This window comes from Vulpes vulpes, chromosome 1 (assembly GCF_048418805.1).
Source record: "Vulpes vulpes isolate BD-2025 chromosome 1, VulVul3, whole genome shotgun sequence".
Lineage (NCBI taxonomy): Eukaryota > Metazoa > Chordata > Mammalia > Carnivora > Canidae > Vulpes > Vulpes vulpes.
The window spans coordinates 136,358,233-136,379,175 of NC_132780.1; the positions used below are offsets into that span (position 1 = coordinate 136,358,233).

Here is a 20,943-nt window from a genome sequence, read left to right on the forward strand (position 1 = left end):
ATAAACATGAAGAAATAATAAATTGTGATTTCCTCTTATTATTATTTCCTCAATAATAATTATGGTCCTCTTTCCTAAAGTCTAGAATCTTAGACACGCACAAGTCATCTGGGTGGCTCAGGGGTTGAGCATCTGTCTTTGGCTCAGGGCGTGATCCTGGGGTACGGGATCAAGTTCGACATCAGGCTTCCCACAGGGAGCCTGATTCTACCTCTGCCTATTTCTCTGCCTCTCTCTCTGTGTCTCTCATGAATAAATAAATAAAATCTTTTAAAAATATAAAGTAAAATAAAATCTGAGACACACAAAATAAGTATAATCCAGTCTGATCAAAAAAACCACCTTCAAGGCAGAAATAATACCTCAATAGTTATGACAAACTAAGCATTAAGGGAATGGTTTGACTGCAGGTAGTTAAAATATTCTAAGGAAAAAAAATAATTTCATTAAGAGATAATTCCTTTCCCCAGGTGTGTGTACAAAACTAGCCAAAACCATCTCCCCAGAAAGACTAATCATAACTGTTAAGTTAAAAATATCCTTTGGGGGGGGGGGTGCCTGGGTGGCTCTGCAGTTCAGCTGCCTTCTGCTCAGGGCTTGATCCTGGGATCCTGGGACTGAGTTATGCATTAGGCTCCCCACAGGGAGCCTGCTTCTCCCTCTGCCTGTGTCTCTGCCTCTTTCTTGGTGTCTCTCATGAATAAATAAATAAAATCCTTAAAAAATATATCCTTTGGGTCCCCCCTTTTTTTAAGGAGGAGAAAAATTGCTGTAATTTGGTTAAAATCCTCAGGATATGCAGCTCTGAGAATTGAACCTCCAGTAACCAATACCAATCAACTCAAAAGAAAAAGCATTAGTATCTGTGCAGTCCCCAGTCCAGGAGAGAACCTCTCCACAGTTCATGAAAAGTCCCAAAGACATAGAAGCTATACCCAGGGGAGAACAAACAAATTTGGTCAACAGTTTCAAAATAAGCATAACTATCCTTCCAGAACAGTCTAGGAAGACTTCTGAAATTTTATTTTTTTAAGATTTTATTTATTTATTTGTGAGACGGGGGGGAGGGAAGGAAGGAGGGGGGGATCGAGCGAGCAAGCATGAGCAGGGGGAGAGGAAGGGCCAGAGGGAGAGGGTAAAGTAGACCCGGCTGAGCAGGGAGCTAGAGCTGAATGCAGGGCTCAATCCCAGGACCCTGAGATCATGACCTGAGGGGAAGGCAGACATTCATCGACTAAGCCACCCAGGCGCCTCAACTTCTAAAGTTTTAGACTACGTTTTCTTAACAGTGAAGAAATGTAATAAAAGAAAATAATGGTATATTTGGATAACATTTATTTAGAGAATAACCTATTTTTTAAGGAGCTTATAGGAAAGTGATATGCATCCTTGGTGTTAATATTGCTGATTTTGCTATCCATATAGGTAAAAAGTCAGAAAACCAGCCTGTTGTTTAATCATTTCTCAAGTTTAGAAGTTAGATAAAGATTCCCAAATATCTGTATAATTTCTTCCTCAAGATCCCACTGATTTATCCCAAATGAAAAATTTAACATTTATAAGTAATAATTATGTAAATATATCATCCAGAACTGAGCGTGCCTCAGCTTGTTGAGTACTCCCTTTCACAGTAGTCTCATGGCTTCATTATAACCCAAGTCTGACACCTACATTGACCAGCTGGTCAATTCTAAGCTACCACCAACTATGTAAAGTGTCCAAAGCATCTCCTCAGTCCTGCAAAAGTGTCCCAAGCCTATCCCTGTAACAAATTCATTTATAGGGCCCTACCAACACCTCAAATCAAAGCTAGGGCAACAAGGGAGAAAAAGGAACTTATATGAGAGGATCAGACAATGATGACTTAGAAATTCTAAAATTGTATTACTCATCTTGTTACTTCTCCCCCCTCCACTGTCCCACTCTTTATCCAAGACTACCCTCAACTAAGACCCCTCTCTAGCACCTCTGATCTCCTCCCAGACCTCTCTCGAGCTGTTCCCTCTAGTTGTCATAGTATTTCTCTACTGCCTTTCATTCTAATTCACATACATGCTTCTATGACCAATTCAGTAATTCCTACAGACTGACAGAGGTGAGGAAGAACACAAATAATGATAACAATGGTTTCCTAGATTGAGTTTACAGACATTATTTGCATACATTATTTAAATTCTCATAAAATATTAGGAAACTTGATGGGGACTTTTTAGTAGGACTAAAAGTATAATTCCTTATGGAACTTAATATCAAGTCACACAACCAGCAAGTGACTCATTCAGGATTTGAGGTCAAACTTCTTTAGTTCCAAAACCAATACTTTTTCTTCTATATCCAGTGAAAAGAAGGGTTATAGAAGCCAACTGAGGAGAGAACTTCTATACAGAGAAGGTGGTCACTGGTATCTAAGGATGCTGAAAGATCAGAAAATGAGGACTGAGAGAAAACTTTGGCATATAAATTATGGTCGGTTGGTGAGTTGTCTGAGCAGAAGCTTGGGTAAACAGGGAGTTAGGCATTGGTTTGAAAAGATAGTAAATACAATGCATTGACCATCCAGTGTGTGAATTAGAATGAAAAGCAGTAGAGAAATAATATGGCAGCTAGAGGGAACAGCTCGAGAGAGGTCTGGGAGGAGATCGGAGGTGCTAGAGAGGGGTCCTAGTTGAGGGTAGTCTTGGATAAAGAGTGGGACTGTGGAGGGGGAGAAGTAACAAGATGAGTAAAATTGTATTTTAGAATTTCTAAGTCATCATTGTCTGATCCTCTCATATAAGTTCCTTTTTCTCCCTTGTTGCCCTAGCTTTGATTTGAGGTGTTGGCAGGGCCCTATAACTAAATTCGTTACAGGGATAGGCTTGGGATATTTTTGCAGGAGTGAGGAAATGCTTGGAAAAGAAATCTAGGGAAAAAGAAAAAAAAAGAAAAGAAAAGAAATCTAGGGATGCCTGGGTAACTCAGCGGTTTGGCACCTGCCTTTAGCCCAGGGCATGATCCTGGACACCTGGGATCGAGTGCCACATTGGGCTCCCTGCATGAAGCCTGCTTTCTCTCTCTGCCTGTGTCTCTGCCTCTCTCTCTGTGTGTGTCTCTCGTGAATAAATAAATAAAATCTTAAAAAAAAAAAAATAAAGAAAAGAAATCTAAATCTGATGAGTCAGAAGAGAAATCCAGACTAAGGACACCTACTTACGATCAATCAGTATTTAAGAGAATGTCTGAGCATGGTCAAGGAAAAGATGACTCAGGGAAATGACTAACATGAGACAGGACTCAGTACTTAGATGTTCCAGAAACCCTCAAACTCAGTCTTAAATTAAGCTCAGCATCTTCAGAACTACTACATTTCATTAATTCTAAGATACATATTTTTTTCAAATTTTAACATTTCTGAAACTGGGATATAGACATGATGGTGTGTTATGATTTAACTGGCAATACTGTTTCCTTTCTTAGTGGAAAATAAAACAATGGCACTTGAGAACTTCCGGTTTCTTGGATTTGAAAAAATAAGGTAACTTCCTCCTAAACTTAATTCTTAAATTTAAATCCCATAAATCATCAAGATCTAATTTTCAGAATAATATCTCCCTTATACATATGTACTTTCCCTTTTCCCTACTGCCAATCTAGTTTACGGTTATATCAACTTTGTGCAGATCAAACACCCTCCTCACTGGTCTACCCAAACCAGTTTTTCTTACTCCAAATCATCAAGCATAGCACCATAGATCAAACTTTCAAGACCATCATCAGACTCACACATCTCTCATTTTTGAAAATCAGCTTCTCATTGTGCATCAGCAAAATCCCAAGCTGGTTAGAAGACTTCCACAATTTTGCCTGAGCTGACCTTTATATACATTGTTTATCAAGGCGAGCCCCTCTGCTCTCATCCACTTCTTCTGTTCCCAGGCCTTTGAACGCACTACCTTGTCTGTCAAACGCAACCAGTCCTCCCCTTGAAACACACTCCACCCTGAAGACCCTCATATCTAAGGCCAAGATTCACCTCAGGCTTCCTGATCTCCATGAAATCTCCCTCAGTTCTTCCAAGCTGTATCCTCTTTCGAAATTCATAGCATGTGCTCACCTTAAACATGGTCCTACTTAACTTTTCACGGGAGTAGGTCTTATTTCCACAAGTATATTAAAAGGATCAGAGGAGACTGTATTTTGTATTTATGCAGTGTAGTGTGGTGGTTCATTACACAGCCTAGCTACAAAGGTCTGCTTCTCTGCTCAGAATCTTTCTGTGTAATCTCTCTGTGATTCAGTTTCCTCATTGTAAAAATAAGTTGTTGTGAGAATTAAGTGATCATGTAGAACTGTTACTGATAATACAAACACTTTATAAATACTTCCTAACTGCCATTGTTTTTATCAATAAGAACAATCACGTAAGTGTTGGATATGTAACACAAGTGGTAGCTATTACTATCATTTAGAATCTCCACGTTCACAGTACACGGAATAGGAACAGAGCATGGACTCAAGGCTAATTTGATGGAGGAAGGCAGGAAAGGTCTTAGCATGAGAAGAAGCTTTTCAGCAGAGTGTCTATTTCTGATATTCTAGGACACAGCTGAATAAATCTGTCTAGGGATCCCTGGGTGGCACAGCGGTTTGGCGCTTGCCTTTGGCCCAGGGCGCGATCCTGGAAACCCGGAATCGAATCCCACGTCAGGCTCCCGGTGCATGGAGCCTGCTTCTCCCTCTGCCTGTGTCTCTGCCTCTTTCTCTCTCTCTCTCTCTCTCTCTCTCCCTGTGTGACTATCATAAATAAATAAAAATTAAAAAAAAAAAAAAACATTTAAAATAAATAAATCTGTCTAGACCTGGCAAGAAATACCGATGTTGGGGTCTATGAAGACTCAACGGTCTCTGAGGGAATTAAGAGGAAAACAAGAGGAAGCAGAGCTCTATGTTCTTAGACCCACACATTTCACATACACCTGCAACTAGAGTTTTGTAGCTCATTTTGTAGCTGAGACTGTCAGGCGAGGGAGAAAACTTTTCCTGAGATTAGGGTAAACAGGTACTTACTGAGCATGCCTCTGTAATTGAGGTCCATATCCCGGCTCTCTGATCGAACTTTAATAGCATCCAGAATAGCATCAGGAGACAACAGTCCTGAAGGCCTCACAACGTTCAGCAGTTCAGTGAGGCTCATCAGAGGCAAACGCACAGCCTGCATGATTTCAGCATGATTCTCCTTTGAATTGTGCTTACACCAATTTAACAAGGCTAGAAAAATATCTTTCTCAGGAGCTGCAAATGAATCTCTTAATACGATGTTTAAAAGTGCTGTCTGAAAAGGATAAAAAAAAAATCCATTTATTATGGAGCTCAGCCATATATCCAATCAATCAGCAAAACCTCACAGAACTGCAAGTATCACTTATATCTCAACAACTCTTTGACCATCTTCTTTCTTTAATCTTTGTGCCATATACTCTCTTGCCCACCAGGGCTCCATGAATAGCCATGGGCATCTTGTACCACTACATCAAATGTCTAGTCTTTCTAACATATCTGCACCTATCTTCAATAAAACAAGAAGAAAAATGGCAACATAAGGAGCTGTCATTCCATGCAGGTTCTTCAGGAGAGTTTAAATTTATAAGTCAGTAGGATACATTCAGTATTTAAAATTCGAAATCTTTTGTTTCACAATATTATTGCACTCCCATATTTTTGATTCTCAGATTTCTAGACTCATCTCCAGTAACACTGGTGCAACCCTCAAAGACACTTGCTTCCAAAAAATTAAGTAGGATAGTAAAAATCATGGTTTACACTCAAGCCAAAATATGTAGCTTTTCAAATAGGTTTTTTTCATTTGAAATATTCAGGTCCTAGGAGAAACACAAAAAGGGAAAGAAGAGACCAGAGTTCAGAGAGAGATCTAAGGAAAAGAGTTTATTTTTGAGCCAGCTGGCAGCAGTGGGGGTGGTGGGGGTGGGTGGGAGAGGATAACTTAAAATGACATCCTCTCGTATAAGTTCCTTTTTCTCCCTTGTTGCCCTAGCTCTGATTTGAGGTATTGGTAGGGCCAATGACACAGGAAATCTCCTGTATGAATTTTCTCTCTCATAATAACAAATTATTAGTTGCACCTCTCTGTGGGAGAAATACAAAATGAAAAAATAGTACGCAACACCACAAAAAACCTGACAGTCATCACTTTGAAAACACCCACTCTGCAGCACAGCCTCTTTTAGACATAGAACCAATTTACCTCTCTCTTATATGATCTACATAGAGTCTTAGTAGCTGGAGGCAGATAGCTAGACAGATGACCCCTTCCAGATCAAGGATTTTTATTTTTTAATTTTTAGTCTATGACTCTTCTCCTACTGCACAGATCTAAATAACATGATGCATGCCTGTACTTGCAGATGATGACACACCTTAGAAAGGGAAAGGAAGCCTTCACTTGAGAGCACCTCCTGAGCATTTCTGTCCATAAACATGCAGCACATGCAAGTTAACTTGGGAAGTGAGTAGAGGCTGGCAACATCAAAAGTCATGCAGACATTCTGAATGTTAAGTATGGTGCAGAGATACTCAGAGGTAGAATCCTCCAGCTCTGGAAATCCATATTTATGAGCCAGGCTCAAAAAGTCCAGCAACACCTCCTCCTTCTCATCTGTCAGCGTTGCCCGCCCAGTGTAGATGTATTTAAGCAGCATTGTGAATGCTTCTGCAGTGGTGTCTTGGAGAGGGATTTCTGCTTCAGGTTGTGATTCTCTCATTCCACCATACAGTAATGCTCTACACATCAGAGAAGAAATGCATGAGGAAAACCTCAAATAAGATTTGCTACAATATTATGAAATCATGGTTATCAGCATTATGCAAACATAAATTTGTTTAATGACACAAAGATTCAGGTGAAGAAATGCACAGTAATCATTTAAATAATTCTCTAAAGAAAAAGAAATGGTTTATAAACTATTTTGGATTAATTCTATAAACAATTGGGCTGATGAAATATCCTGAGAATTCAAATAGGTAATAGACATTCATTAAATAGAAAGATGAAAGAGCTCTTGCAAAATCCATATAAACATATTAAAGGTCAATAAGGCTGTTTAAAAAGTAAAACTCTGTAGGAAAAAACATAATCAGATAAAAACAATTACACACAATCAGGTGCCATTCTCCCCTGTCAGACTGGCAGAAATTAAAAATCCTGTTAACTATTCAGTGCTGCAAAAGCAATGAAATAACAGGTTCTCCCATGCACTGCTTTGAGTCTATAAATAGGCACCCCTTTAGGCAAAGTAATTTAAGTAATTTCTATTCAAATCTAAAATGGGCATGTCCTTCAACTCAGTAATCTCACTGTCAGGACTCAATTCTAGAGAAAAAATACAGCAAAGTAAAGATACACAGCAAAGTAAAGATACATGTATAAGAATATAGAGTGAAAAAATGGAAACACTGAATGAAAATCTTAAATGTCCATCAACAGAAACATAGTTAAGAAACTGTGAGATACACTTCTGTGCAGCCATTACAGAGATTAAGTAGCTCAAAATATACAGTCTTAGAAAGATAACCAGGATATAGTATATTAGTCAAGTTGCAGACCTGTATGTGTTGCATGGGAAAAAGTATATACCATGTACTTATATGTGTACCTACATAAGTATATACAGATATATCTATTTACATTGAGAAAAATTGGGGGAAATTCATCTTATACTGTTAACAGAGGTTGTCTCTGGGAAATGTGATTAGAGGGCTGGGAGGGAAGGACTGCCATTTGTTACTTTATAAATTAAATATAAAATTGGGGATGGGATTATGGGTGATTTGACTTTTTTTTTCCCCTGTCTTTTCAGTAATTTTTCAGATTAAAAAAGAATCCTATTATTGCTTAACTGATCATCTAAAAAATGAAAACTAGACAATCCAGCCAGGTAATGAATTTGAATTTCTACCTTTATTACTGTCAAAGGAATAATATGAACCAATTAATAAGCCTCTATTCCATCAGGAAAGAAAAGAGGACAAGGGAGGGGTACAGAAAAGGAAGCATAAAAGGCAGAAAGAAAATGTGTAAAAGTGAAAACAAGAGAATAAGGGGGAAAAAAGAGATTCCCCCTGCTTCTAAGATTGTCATAGTAGGACTAGCATTTCAAGGATTCCCTCCATACCTATTGGAATTCCTCCCCACTCTCCTCCAGGCCTTAGCATTTCTGCTTGCCTCAGGGAAATAGTAGAAACCATCCAAGAAGAGATCCATGGATATTCTGAGCATATTTCTTCACTGGGTTATACTGTGCCCCAAAACACTCTTGAAGGTTTTCATTAATCCAGAGAACATGGCTCTAAAATTACTAGATTAAAAAATACTTTTCTAGAAAGATCTCGCCAAGATTTACTACTCCTGCAGTGTGGTCCTTGGTACTCATGTAAATTCTCAATGCTTTAAAAGTAGTTTTGATGAGGCTCCCTTGGAACACTAAATATGAACCCCCAAATTGTGAAAAATTCCCTCTATACAGTTAGTTGTCCTTATCTGGGAACTGACAGGCTCTAAGACAACAATGAGAGAAGCTTCTCCTAATTTTCCTTTGCAATATGGACAGTGCCAGCAATGAGAATCTAAGACAGTATTACCAATGACTCCGACATGAGCCTTGTGAGCCATCATATATTATAAATGCTCGATATCTACAGAGACACCAAGAACAAATTCAGTAAGTGAAGGGCGTATAGTCCATTCACTCAATATGATCTTCCAATTTCTAAAAGCAGGTGAGTTTCTTTTAAGAATACACTGATCATCTAAAAGATATCCACACACAGTTGTATTGAATTATTTTTGGAGGAGCGAAGATATATAATATTAACAAATATTAAACATAAGGTTGAAAAGTTCTGACTTGATAAGGAATGGTCTCTAAAACACTTTAACAATACTGAGTGGAGCAAAAGTAATAAAAGGAAAACACAAAAGGAAAAGTGTGCAGAGGACAAAGGCAGGTAACTGATAACGACCAGATCAAGGCCAGCTGCGTGAGTCAAGCTGGCCACTATCAAGGGACATAGGAAAGTATCACTGAGCACTCTTAAAAGACACCTCTCTTTCCAAAGCTCCTGGCTTCATCTACAGTGGCATTTTATATGTACAAGATGAGATGTCCTAAAAATGTTTAAAATGTACTAAAAGAGTTCTAGCTGAATAGTAAATATTTCCAAGAGAATTAAACCCACTAGACAATGTATGTGACTCCAGATATTCTTTTATTGACTTGCTTAATTCTGGTTGTGAAAATCATACTGTAGTTTTCACTAGAAGGTAAGTGAAATTTTCTCTAAGCCACTGGCATCTCAGTTTTTAGATATGAGTTTCCCAGGTCAATCCATGATTTTGTGGATACAGACTCTATGGATTTATCAAGGATAAGTTATCATTCAGTCAATAATTCAGTGATGATTCCCTTTATACAAATATTGGGTAAAATGTAGAGTAATTAGAGATTAGTTTAATAACCAGGGTTTCATAACCCTGGAAGTTAAAGATTTGAATGACAAACAATAGCTGCATATAAGTGGGATTTTTCTTTTTTACATTAGTACATAGTTTTACTTAGTTTACTTAGTTTTACTTCTATGTAACTAAAATGAAGTTTCAGCAAATACTTAAATTTCCTTTAATTTGGGGTTGCCAAACTGCCATCTCAGATGGCATTGGGTTACCTACAAGTCCTGGGCCTCAGTGGTCTGAAACTAACAGGTATACATGTTCATTAGCGACAGGAAGCCTAACAGCCAGTAAATCAGCTTAAATTCCATCAGTCATCAGCTGTGAGAAGCAGATGAGGTCCACAAAGACTCAGCCTGAGAGATATGCTTGAGACTCTGAAAAAGGGTTGATGAGGGACAGTGGAGTATGGGAAGCCTTCTTACCTCTGGTTCTCAGATGGCTCCTGAAGGAAAAGGTGTTGTTTTGTTGTTTTTTAAACTAACAAAAAGTCTACAAAGATGGAATTCTTATAGAAGTTGAATTCAAAGTTTGCAAGTTTCATTATGCTTTGTTACATATTCTTCATAGAGGAGAAAATACCAGTGTTTTCCACAAGTTACTTGAATCTTCAAAAGTATACACTTACCGAAAATACTGGCACCTCGCTGCTAAAATTACCCTGTGGGCAGGAAAACGTTTCTTTTCCACAACAAATGTGACGTCACCATACTCCTCCCCAATCAGCAAGGCACCAATATGTTCAGACAAAATGTGCACATGGTCAATTTCCCCCACTGCAGTAAAGGGGCGAAGAGGGTGGCTGTTGCTCATCTTGTAGAATAGGTGATAGTCGTTGATCTATTATATAAAGAAGGAATAAGAATTAGTCAGGGGAGGGCAGTACACTTAGAAAATCACATACCATAAACATAGCTAAGTAAGAATTTAAAGTACTTTCAAACAAATCACATGAGAGAGATTTCATCATTACTGGTATTTCTATCAACCAATTTATTCTGGGAAGCAATTCAGCCTGACTCCATGAACTACAGTGCTACCTTCAGTGTTTTATCACACTAGGAAAACAAAAATGCCAAGAAACAGCACTTGGGGCCATCATATTCTAGAACTGTGAAAAAAAAAAAAATCAACAACCAGAACTCCTTTTGTAGCACATATCTATTTAATGAAGTTGGGTATAACTAACTGTACCCAAAAGGAGAGTCATTTGGACATAGATCTAGACCTAAATCATAAGCAGAATAAACTAAATCATCAGATTCCAAATACCTTCAGAGGTTTTGGTCTGAAAATATCTTAAATATTTTATTTAAAAAAATTAATAATCTTCTAGAATCATAGAAATAGCCTGACATTTATTAATGAAATCTTAACCCTCTTCAAAAAAAAAATATTTTTCTCAAGACTGTAACTTCTAGTACAAACTTGCAGCTCTGATAGGAGGTTGCCTATGCTTACCAGAACATTGTTACATTTAATCTCATTTACAGGCACTTCCTTACTTTTGTAGGCAGTGCTTTTCTACAGATGTAACTAGGAGCCAAAAGGCTAAAACTTGATTAACAGTCATATGTTAGAAAGGGGAGTTATGTCCCTTGAAAGCTAAATGTGCTTATATTCTTCAATCTCTCTAATATTTGCAGGTACCGGTTTTCCAAGGGTAAATAAATAAGTAAGAGCCTTCAGCATTCAGGTGCCCCAGGTGAAGATGTAGCTGACAGCTACCCCTCTACTGCACCAGAGACTAGGGGCAATTGAGACAGATGTGCCTTCTTCACCAGATCTTCACACCTTCCTCAACTCTCCACTTGGACCAGGAGCAAAGGTTAAACTACTCTTCATTTTTAAACTTCCATATCTAGATCCATTATTAGCAAGGTATACAAAAAGTGGTCTTTATACCCAGAAACTGCAGTGAAAAATCCTCACGGTCCAGGATCTCCAGTTACTTGCTACTCCAGTTACTTCCTCTACCCCCAACAGAGAGCAACAGCAAGGACTGTGACATAGAGGAACATGGAGGTAGAGTCAGGCAAGGTAAGTGGACAAGCTCCGGCCCTCCACAGTAGGAGCATCAAAAGGATCCAGCATACCCCCCTAATTGCCAAGCAAATCCCTCTTCTTCAAGTACAAACTCCATTTGAAAGCCTTAACATGCATGATTTGATTGTTTAATGTATGATACAACAGTCTAATATAGGAGTTGGCAAACTTTCTGCAAAGGGTCAGACAGTAAATATTTTAGGCTTTACAGGCAATATGGTCTCTGTATAAAACACTGGAGCCAAAAACAGCCATAGACAATAAGTAAATGAATGAGCCCATGGCTATGTTCCAATAAAACTATTTACTGAAAAGGGGCAGATTTAACTGTAGTTTGCCAAACTCTGCTCTAACATATGATCAAGACTGGCTATACTCTAGATAAAGGATCAGACTGTTTCTGGTTTTTGTTTTCTGGATGTGTTACCCACTTGATGTTCAAAATAACATGGTCATTTTCTGTGTCAGTCACGAAACTCCAAAATCTACTGGTACCTGATTTCAAAACCTCACTCCTCTTCAACCTGAACTCTCACATCACCATGCCATATTTCACTGATGGTGTATGGCTCTCAACAAAATAGACTCTTTCCTTGCCTCAACAAATGCAATGCATATACCCAGTGAATATATTCTCTGGCATAATATTCACTTAAAATTTTATCCAGGTCATAGGTGAGATGAAATGATTCTTGGTAAGAAATTATTGATTTTTGGTTAACTAGCTCAAAGGTAAATTTATAAGTCTTCAACTGATACATAATAAACATCAATACTACATTTAGAAATATCTACCTTAATAGGTTCTCCAGATCTGTACCTCTTAATACATACAACTTCATTTTGCTGAATTTACATTTTAATCATGCTTTTCCAACTGAAGACATAAAGTGAATATTCCAGGTATAGAAAAGAGCCACTTACTATGGATTAAATAAAATTTTTATTTGCATATAAAATAATTTTAATTAGACCACTGACTGTCAATGAGCTTACACACATTGGAATTGTATGGGAGCTTTAACAAAGGGGGAGAAAAAGATGCTTCCACCCCACATCAGAAACTATGATTTAGTTGGCCAGAAATATGTAATCACTCTCCTGAAGTGATTCTAACCAGCAGGCTGAAAAGGAGCCTCTGGTTTAGACTCTCTTGTTGTAGGGTCACATACCTTACTCGGGTGCACAAAAATACCCAAAATATCCACTGAGAAAATTCACGGAGAATTTGATTCCATTTTGAATCTTACTGCAAAGATGTAAATAGTGCCAACGAAATCACCAATGTTACATCTTATAAACAAAACATTTGAAAATATTTTTGCCCAATGCCCTGACTTAAGCGCGAAGTAATTAATAGTTTGGGTCTACCTAATTGCATTTTAAGAAGCATATTTTAGAAACACACATCTACAAAGTTAATTTTTTTAAACTTCCAATTTAAATGTGACAAATAAAATTGGGAAAAAATGTTAAAGTTCATTGAAGTAAACTGCTTATTGACTTGTTTCTTAAGCTTTAAAACTTATTCTGCCACTGTCAACATATGTGATCCTTGACAAATTTTCTAACTTACATGAGATTGTTTCCACATCTGTAATGATATGGTTATAGATTCTTTTTAAAGTTATATTTTATAACTCTGCCACTGTCTTTTAATATCACTGTTTTGGCCTGACATATGAAATGAACTCTCACGACTCAGCATATGATTATACTCATGACTGTGATTTTTTACAGCCAAAGAACAGAAAGCAAAATTAGCAAAGTTTTTGAAAAAGTACATGAGGCAAAGTCTGAGAACCAGACATAAGCTGCCACAGGTCCTCTCCCAGTGGAACTACCTGTTAGAGACTCACTGCCCTGGGTATTTATAATGCGTACTATTCCAATAAGTAGCCGCTGTCTGGCATGTATTCAAATTTCAGACTCCCACAAGGAAAGTAGTGTTCAACATAAACTATATTGTGTGTACAAACTGCTTAAGTGAGCCACTTTTATCAATTGATGGCAAGAACCCTTCTAAAATCTAAGTTTCCATCTAGATGCCAGAGAAGGGCCAACCTTATAAGCAGACTTCCTAAAGATAGCAGTTCAGTCCTATGTTAGTTAGCCATTTTCTGTACAGTTCAACTAGAAGATCTAATAATGTTAGCAAAAGCACTGAAAACAAGGAGCCTAAAAGTCTATCTGATGTACTTATTTAATCTTTGGTTTGGATTGGAGAGAGGAATATCAAGAAAATAGCCTACCCTACTTGCCCAAATGTATTCCTGACCCTTGACCTCCTATTATGCCAGAACCAAATAGTTTTAGGGATGGGTTTCTTCAAAATTTCAAGGATAAATCCAATGTTATTTAAACAATTCCTGTGCATATGGGAAGTAGTTTTCTGCTGCTTCTTATGAAGCAAGTTTAACCCTGACAGCAAGATGCCCATACCCACACTCTCAAAAACCAGCATAAATAACAAAAATCCTATGTAAAATATTGAAAAACAGAATTAAGCAGGATTCATGACACAGTGGGTCAATTACAAGAAGGACAGATGAATATTAGGAAAAATAAGTCATCAAAAGGTCAGAGTGGAAAAAAATCCTAAAATCATAATAAAATTAGCTCAATAAAAGCTAAAATATCCTTTTCAACAATCACTACTAAGTTTATTTTTAAAAACTTCTAAGTGAATAGGAATAAAAGGATATTTTCTTTTATTAGGATACTAATACTTCCTTAACTTGATAACTACATGTATATACATATGTAGCCTAACTGTATCAGATATAAGCTTTTGGTTAATAATAAAACACCAGAAACATTCCTAGGAAATTCAGAAATAAGACAAGGATATCTGCTCTTATCACTATTAACACTTTTCAAAAACAAAAGAAAATGAAATTAATTGAACCAAGTTAAGATAAATGGATTAGAAAACAAAGAGGCAACATAATCACTATTGCAGATAATCTCATTGCCCATTTGGAAAATTGCAGATAATCTCATTGCCCATTTGAAAAATCCATGAGAATCAACTGAAAAAATATGAGAAAATAAGGGAGGTTCACTAAGGTGATCTCATAATATTATTATAAGAAAATATATAGTACTCTTGCATCCCAAAAACTAGCAGGTAGAAAATATGAATAAAAAGATTTGCAATTTATAATTGCAAAGCACAGGAATAAACTCATGGAAAAGGTAAAGGAAATTATCAAAGTCCATTGAAGAATTTAAGAGAAATAAATGAAGAGATATACATTGTTTGGACACAAAAAGATCTAATGTTTAAAGAGATCAATCATCCCTAAATCAGTGTACAAAAAAAGTATATTCAATATTTTATTGTACTTTAAATGTTTTGAAACTGCAAAATTCAAGAAAACATTCTTGGTAGGGGTAACAGTTAAAAATTTGACAAATGGGCACACATAAAAAACTGAGAATGAGGGCAGCTGGCGTGGTTCAGCAGCTTAGCGCCACCTTCAACCAGGGCCTGATCCTGGAGACCTGGGATCGAGTCCTGTGTCGGGCTCCCTGCATGGAGCCTGCTTCTCCCTCTGCCTGTGTCTCTGCCTCTCTCTCTCTCATGAATAAATAAAAAAAATCTTTTAAAAAAATTGAGAATGAGTATTGAGATTTTTATATTTACCCAGAAGCGTTTTAAGTTGAAAAACACAGTACTAATTAATATAGGAATTAAAAGTAATCCTAATCACAATCAAACCAGCGTTTTAAAATTAAATGGGGATAAAGGAATTTATCTGGAAGAATAAATACGTAATTTGGTATATATTGTAGGAAAAAAAAAAGAACAGTGGGGGACCAGCTTAGTGGATGAGAAAGCAAATCATAAATTAAATCAATTAGAACAATGTCATATTAGAAAGACAGATCATTGGAACATATCAGTTCAGAAATAAGCCCAAATACTATATATCATATATATATTTATATGTATAAATATATTAGTATATATAATATATAATATATATTAAAGCATTTCAATTCAGTGGGAGAAAATATGGAAATTTTTTTAGAATTTTTTTCAATAAAAGATGTTGGCTAACTATTTTTTAAAAAGTAATCAGGATATTCACACAAGAACACAAAATAAAATATATAATGATAGCAACCTCAATATTTTCTGTAACAGTAAAAAAACTGGAAAAAGCTTTAATGCTCATTTAAAGGTAACTGGATAAATAATGGCAAATCTATATAGTGGAATATTATATAATGATTTAAAAAGAATAAATTTAGATATTACTGACACTGAAAAAATCTAAAATATGTATTAACATGGAAAAAATGTTGCATAGAAAAACTGCAAAACAGTATTATAGTAAAATGTTATTTTGTTAAATACATTTTTAAACAGCAAACATCAAACTGTTAACAAGGGTTATCCCAATGGATCAAGGTTGTGGGAATATTTTCTATAGCACTACATATTTTTGTAATGTTTAAAATTTTGTAAGCACGTTTTATTTATAATAGAACTTTATACAAATATTCTAATAACCTTGGCCACTAAAATTACAAAATAAATTAGTTTGTGTATGAGATAGCAAGTGTTTTAATTGGCCACAACCAGAAGTACCTGATTTAGTGACTAAGAACAGTAAGCAGAGGGACTATATATTATCTCCGCAGATGAAAATTAATTAACAACTTGAAGACAAGGACAAAAAGTTCATTACATCAAGACAGGCATTACACTAAGGCAGGAATGAATATCAGATACCTCAGCAGCATGGCCTACTAGGACACCCTTATCTGATACATCCCAACTAAAAGATCTTCACCTTAGAGATTTTCAGTATGACATTTTCTAGACTTAAGGCGTATTTTTTTTCACATGCAAACACAGTGCTCTGAGATTTGCTCCTGTTGACAGCCTGAGTCTAAATTTGCTGATGTTCACAGGAGCCGGCAAGAGTAATCTATTCACTCAAGCTATACTTTCAAGGTGGGAGGAAGGAGAATAGGAAGGCAGAAGGAACAAGGGACCTACTGGAAGAGAGGGCAAGAGTATCACCACCAGGAAATGGCACCATTCATGACAGCATATTGTATCATTAGGTGAGGGTTCTGGGACTCTATATGGATTTATTTACCTAGGATGGTGGTACAGAAACTATCTCTTTCACAGTTGGGTCAATTTCACGGGTTCAAATGCATTTCAAGAAAAAATGACTAAAGCCACAGTACTAAAATTCTGAGCGTTGTTGGCTATTTACTATGCAATAAGACAGCCATACCCATTGTTCTAACCGAAATAAACAATGTCCATCAATAAAGCGAGACTACCATATGCAGTTTATAATGCTGTAATATTATAAGTACCTCTTAAGGAGTTTGAAAAAACCAAGTTGACCTAAATATCAATTTCCTTATTTAAAGCTCATTTCTGGCAGAACTGTTTACAAACCCTGCTTTAAGAGAGCTTTCCACATTTTTTAAAGTTCATTCTCCAGTATGTAATCAGGAAATAGACAAAGAGCAAAGTTCTACCAGGGGGAGATGCCAATGAGTCCTTGAATGCTGTATAAATCTCCCCTGGGAAGCCTTCTCTGACCTGCCTATATCCTGACTGAAAGGCCTTTATGGGTAAAAAGACCTTCTGCTTTTTAATTGCAAAATATAAATGATCTTTCTCTTGAGGAAAGCTATGGCATTTACAAGCATATGGTTTAGCAATTTCTTTCTGCTCTTGGTACCCATGTGGTGTGTAATTTGAAGTAGTATTCCTTAAACTTTAAATTAATATCGCCTGGGGAGATTAAAGGATATCTTGTCTGCATCTTAAACACTCTCAAAAAATCACTTTCTACTTTCTCATGGGAAGGATACTTCACTTCTTTTGATATATACTCTACCCTTGTCATCCAAAAGTTTGAATAAACAGGTGTGCACTGACCACACTGGTAGGTGTAACCTTGGTCCTGTGTTCTGCAAGTCTACTTTGAAACCTTGCAGAGGAGTCCTGTCAAGGGGGCAGTAAAGGGCCACAGTGAAAAACATGGCCGTAGTTCACAGGCATTTTCTGGTATCAGGATTCCCCAAATGTCTTTCCCTGGGAAAGATGAAATGATTTATAATGTCCAGTTTCGTTCCAAATTCTTGTCACTCTATGATTTTATATGTTTGTAAATAAATGTTTATAGATATGCATAGCTTGGAACACTTTTAAATAACTGTATCATAACAAAAACATTTGACAAGATTATTTGATTCCATTTGGCAATTACCACATTGATTTTCTACTTCTTTGTCAAGGGACAAACTGGTTTCTAAATTTGTATGCAATTCATCTGATAAAAGATTTGTTGAGAAAAAAAAAAAGATTTACTGAGCTGTCTTCTGTGATACAGGCTCACTGCTAAGTGATAGCAACACAAAGATTAATAAAAGATAAAGTTACTACCTTTGAAGAACTCACTGTCTACTGAGAAAGCTAGGACTAGATTACAATGTCAATTCTAGAACTAGTAAGCCATAATTTTATGATTTTTAGAAAGCAAAATACAGTTATCTTCTCTAAGTACCATACTAAAGCTATAACTAGGAAGCCCCGGTGGCTCAGTGGTTTAGTGCCGCCTTCAGCCCAGGGCGTGATCCTGGAGACCCGGGATCAAGTCCCGCATCGGGCTCCATGCGTGGAGCCTGCTTCTCCCTCTGCCTGCGTCTCTGCCTCTTTCTCTCTCTCTCTCTCTCTCTCTCTCTCATGAATAAGTAAATAAAATCTTTAAAAAATAAAAAAATAAAGCTATAACTATGCTGAACAGATTATTAAATGAACAGAAACTCAGAAAATTATGTTACACTCTTATATCAGAATAAAAGTTAATATTCTAACAGTTAGCTACTTGTTCTCCAAAATTGGATGCTCGCATGCCAGAATGATTACAATACAAGCCATAAGAATTTGGTGAGAAAACCTTAACACTCTGTTGACATGTATTTTTAATGTAGAAAAATGAGGGGAGAAATTAAACTTTAGCAATATTTAGTAAGTGGATGGATGCTGCCTCCTCTCATGATCTGTATGTCAAAAAACAGTCACTTGTGTCGTAAGATAAATGTCTAGGGAATTCCACAGAGGCAGGACTCAAGGAAGTGTTCTCATTTGTTCAAGGACATATTAGGTTTACCTGTGTCTGCTTATGTGAATTTTCTAAATATTATCTGACTTTAAATTATTGCTCACAAGATGACAAGTGGACTAAAAACAGTTCCTTCGAGGAAACCACTGATAGAAGATAATGTAACATTGCCAAAATAAGGAGACAAGTAAATAGCCATTATGAGAACTCCACTCCTAGTAATTAGATTTTATAAGAAGGTGACCCCTGCCAATGTTAGTCCTACAGATCTAATGCATACTACAGTGAATACAGACAACAATACTATATTATAATCATCAAACTTGCCAGAAGATTAAATTTTAATTATTGCAACCACTAAAAAGAAATGCTGGGCAGCCCAGGTGGCTCAGTGGTTTAGTGCCGCCTTCCGCTCAGGGTGTGATCCTGGAGACCCAGGATCAAGTCCCACGTCAGGCTCCCTGCATGGAGCCTGCTTCTCCCTCTGCCTGTGTCTCTGCCTCTCTGTGTCTCTCATAAATAAATAAACAAAAAGATCTTTAAAAAAATGCTAATTATGTAACATGATAAAGGTGGTAATTATGGCTACAATGGCAATCATATTACATTATATAAATGTACCAAATTAACATGTTATATACTTTAAATCTGTTATATGTCAAGTATATTGCAGTAAAAATGACCCTCAAGTTTGAAATAATCAAGATAACTTGGAAGTATACACTATAATTAACAATGAACCTCCATATAAAAGGCATTGAATAAATAAATATTGGTTGAATGTTTTAACTCAAAAAGAAGCTTAAAACAAAACTACAATTTAGTAGCAAATTAACCATTTTGCAGGAGGACACAGAAAGGACCTTTCACCTAATAATAATGCTATCTACAGAGGACTATAAACCAGGCAGAGTCCTAAGCATTTTACACACAACATCTTATCTAATATTCAAATAACTGGTTTGGGAAGGTACTGTTTTTTATCCTACTTTACAGATAGGAAATTGAGACACAGACAAGATTAGGCACTTGTCCAAGGACACAAACAGTAAATAGCAGATCCAAACCAAGGTTTATCAAACTCCTGAATGTAGAAGAGCTATGCCACAGTGACATGGGAGAAATCAGAAACGATTCTCACTTTGAGTCCTATCAACTACCTCCCCTGACCAGTTCTCAAACTTTTTAAAGATACCCTATTCAGAGTGGGTAGAATATGTCATGGGTGATAAGAATGAAGTGTCCCTTTTCAAGTCAACTTTTGGAGATTACGTATACATCAGCTTTAATGATATAGGAAGAAGAATTCAGACTTTAGTCGCAACATTGTTAAATTCTAGTTACTGAAAAACTACAGACCAAGACTAATGTGTGGTTTTTTGTTTGTTTTTTTTTTTTTTACCAAGACTATTGTTAATACAAATATGCATCCATATACACTGTGGGGTGAAGTAAAAACCTGTAACAAACTAAACTGATGATACAACTGAACAGTAATTTAGACTTAAAAAAGCAAGTATAAAAACAACTATGAAAAGCACAACCAATTCAATGTACACTGATAATATGTATCTTCCTGAAGACGTAAAATAATTCTAACTTACGCATGTTTATATCTGAAACAGGAGCTTTACAATGTTTTACAGGCTCCATAGTCGCCAGAATTATTAGCAGAACATCGAATTGTATACCTGAAACTAATACTGTATGTTAATTATACTTAAATTAAAAATATTTTTTAAAATTTTACGGGTGTCTGAGTGGCTAAGTTGGTTAAGCGTCTGTCTTTGGCTCAGGTCATGATCTCAGGGTGCTGGGATCAAGCCGTGTTGGGCTCTGCCCAGCAGAAAGTCTGCTTCTCCCTCTACCCCTCTCCCACTTGTGCATCCATGCATAGGCTGGCTCTCTCAAAAAAATAAAATCTTTTAAAAAATAATAAATAAATAAATTTAGAAGATAGCAACATCACATACACATCATTTATTCAGACACATATTAAAATACCGCTAACATTTTTTTAAAAATAGAATCCTTTATAAACTCTAGTACTATGCTAATGTAGATTTATGAATTCCACATTTTGCATATCCTTAATGCTTCACTTGGTTAGTTTTTAATAAGTAGCCAAAGGATATATATAAATGAAAGACTATGAGATCAACGGACACTTGCCAATATTTTTTGATCAGGGCTCACCAGTGGCCTTGGGCCATCTTTTAAGAAGCATTCTCCTAAACCAGGCAATGCTTCTGGCTCAGTTTGGCAATGATATCTAATTCCGTGGTGGTT

At 36.5% G+C, this 20,943-nt stretch overlaps 1 protein-coding gene across 4 annotated transcripts in view; it reads right to left on the minus strand.

The window, feature by feature from the left end:
- BTBD9 (BTB domain containing 9) overlaps nt 1–20,943 on the minus strand; it is a 410,333-nt gene that overhangs the window by 361,319 nt on the left and 28,071 nt on the right. For 3 of the 4 annotated variants that reach the window (XM_072731483.1, XM_072731492.1, XM_072731484.1), the window contains exons 2-4: nt 10,131–10,342; nt 6,414–6,777; nt 5,047–5,311 (exon numbers count right to left, since the gene is read on the minus strand). In XM_072731483.1, the coding sequence (XP_072587584.1) occupies nt 5,047–5,311; nt 6,414–6,777; nt 10,131–10,315 (814 nt within the window). In that variant the 5' untranslated portion in view covers nt 10,316–10,342. Of the gene's footprint in view, nt 1–5,046; nt 5,312–6,413; nt 6,778–10,130; nt 10,343–11,407; nt 11,505–20,943 lie in introns of all 4 variants that reach the window. The other variant, XM_072731482.1, reaches the window with a different exon arrangement.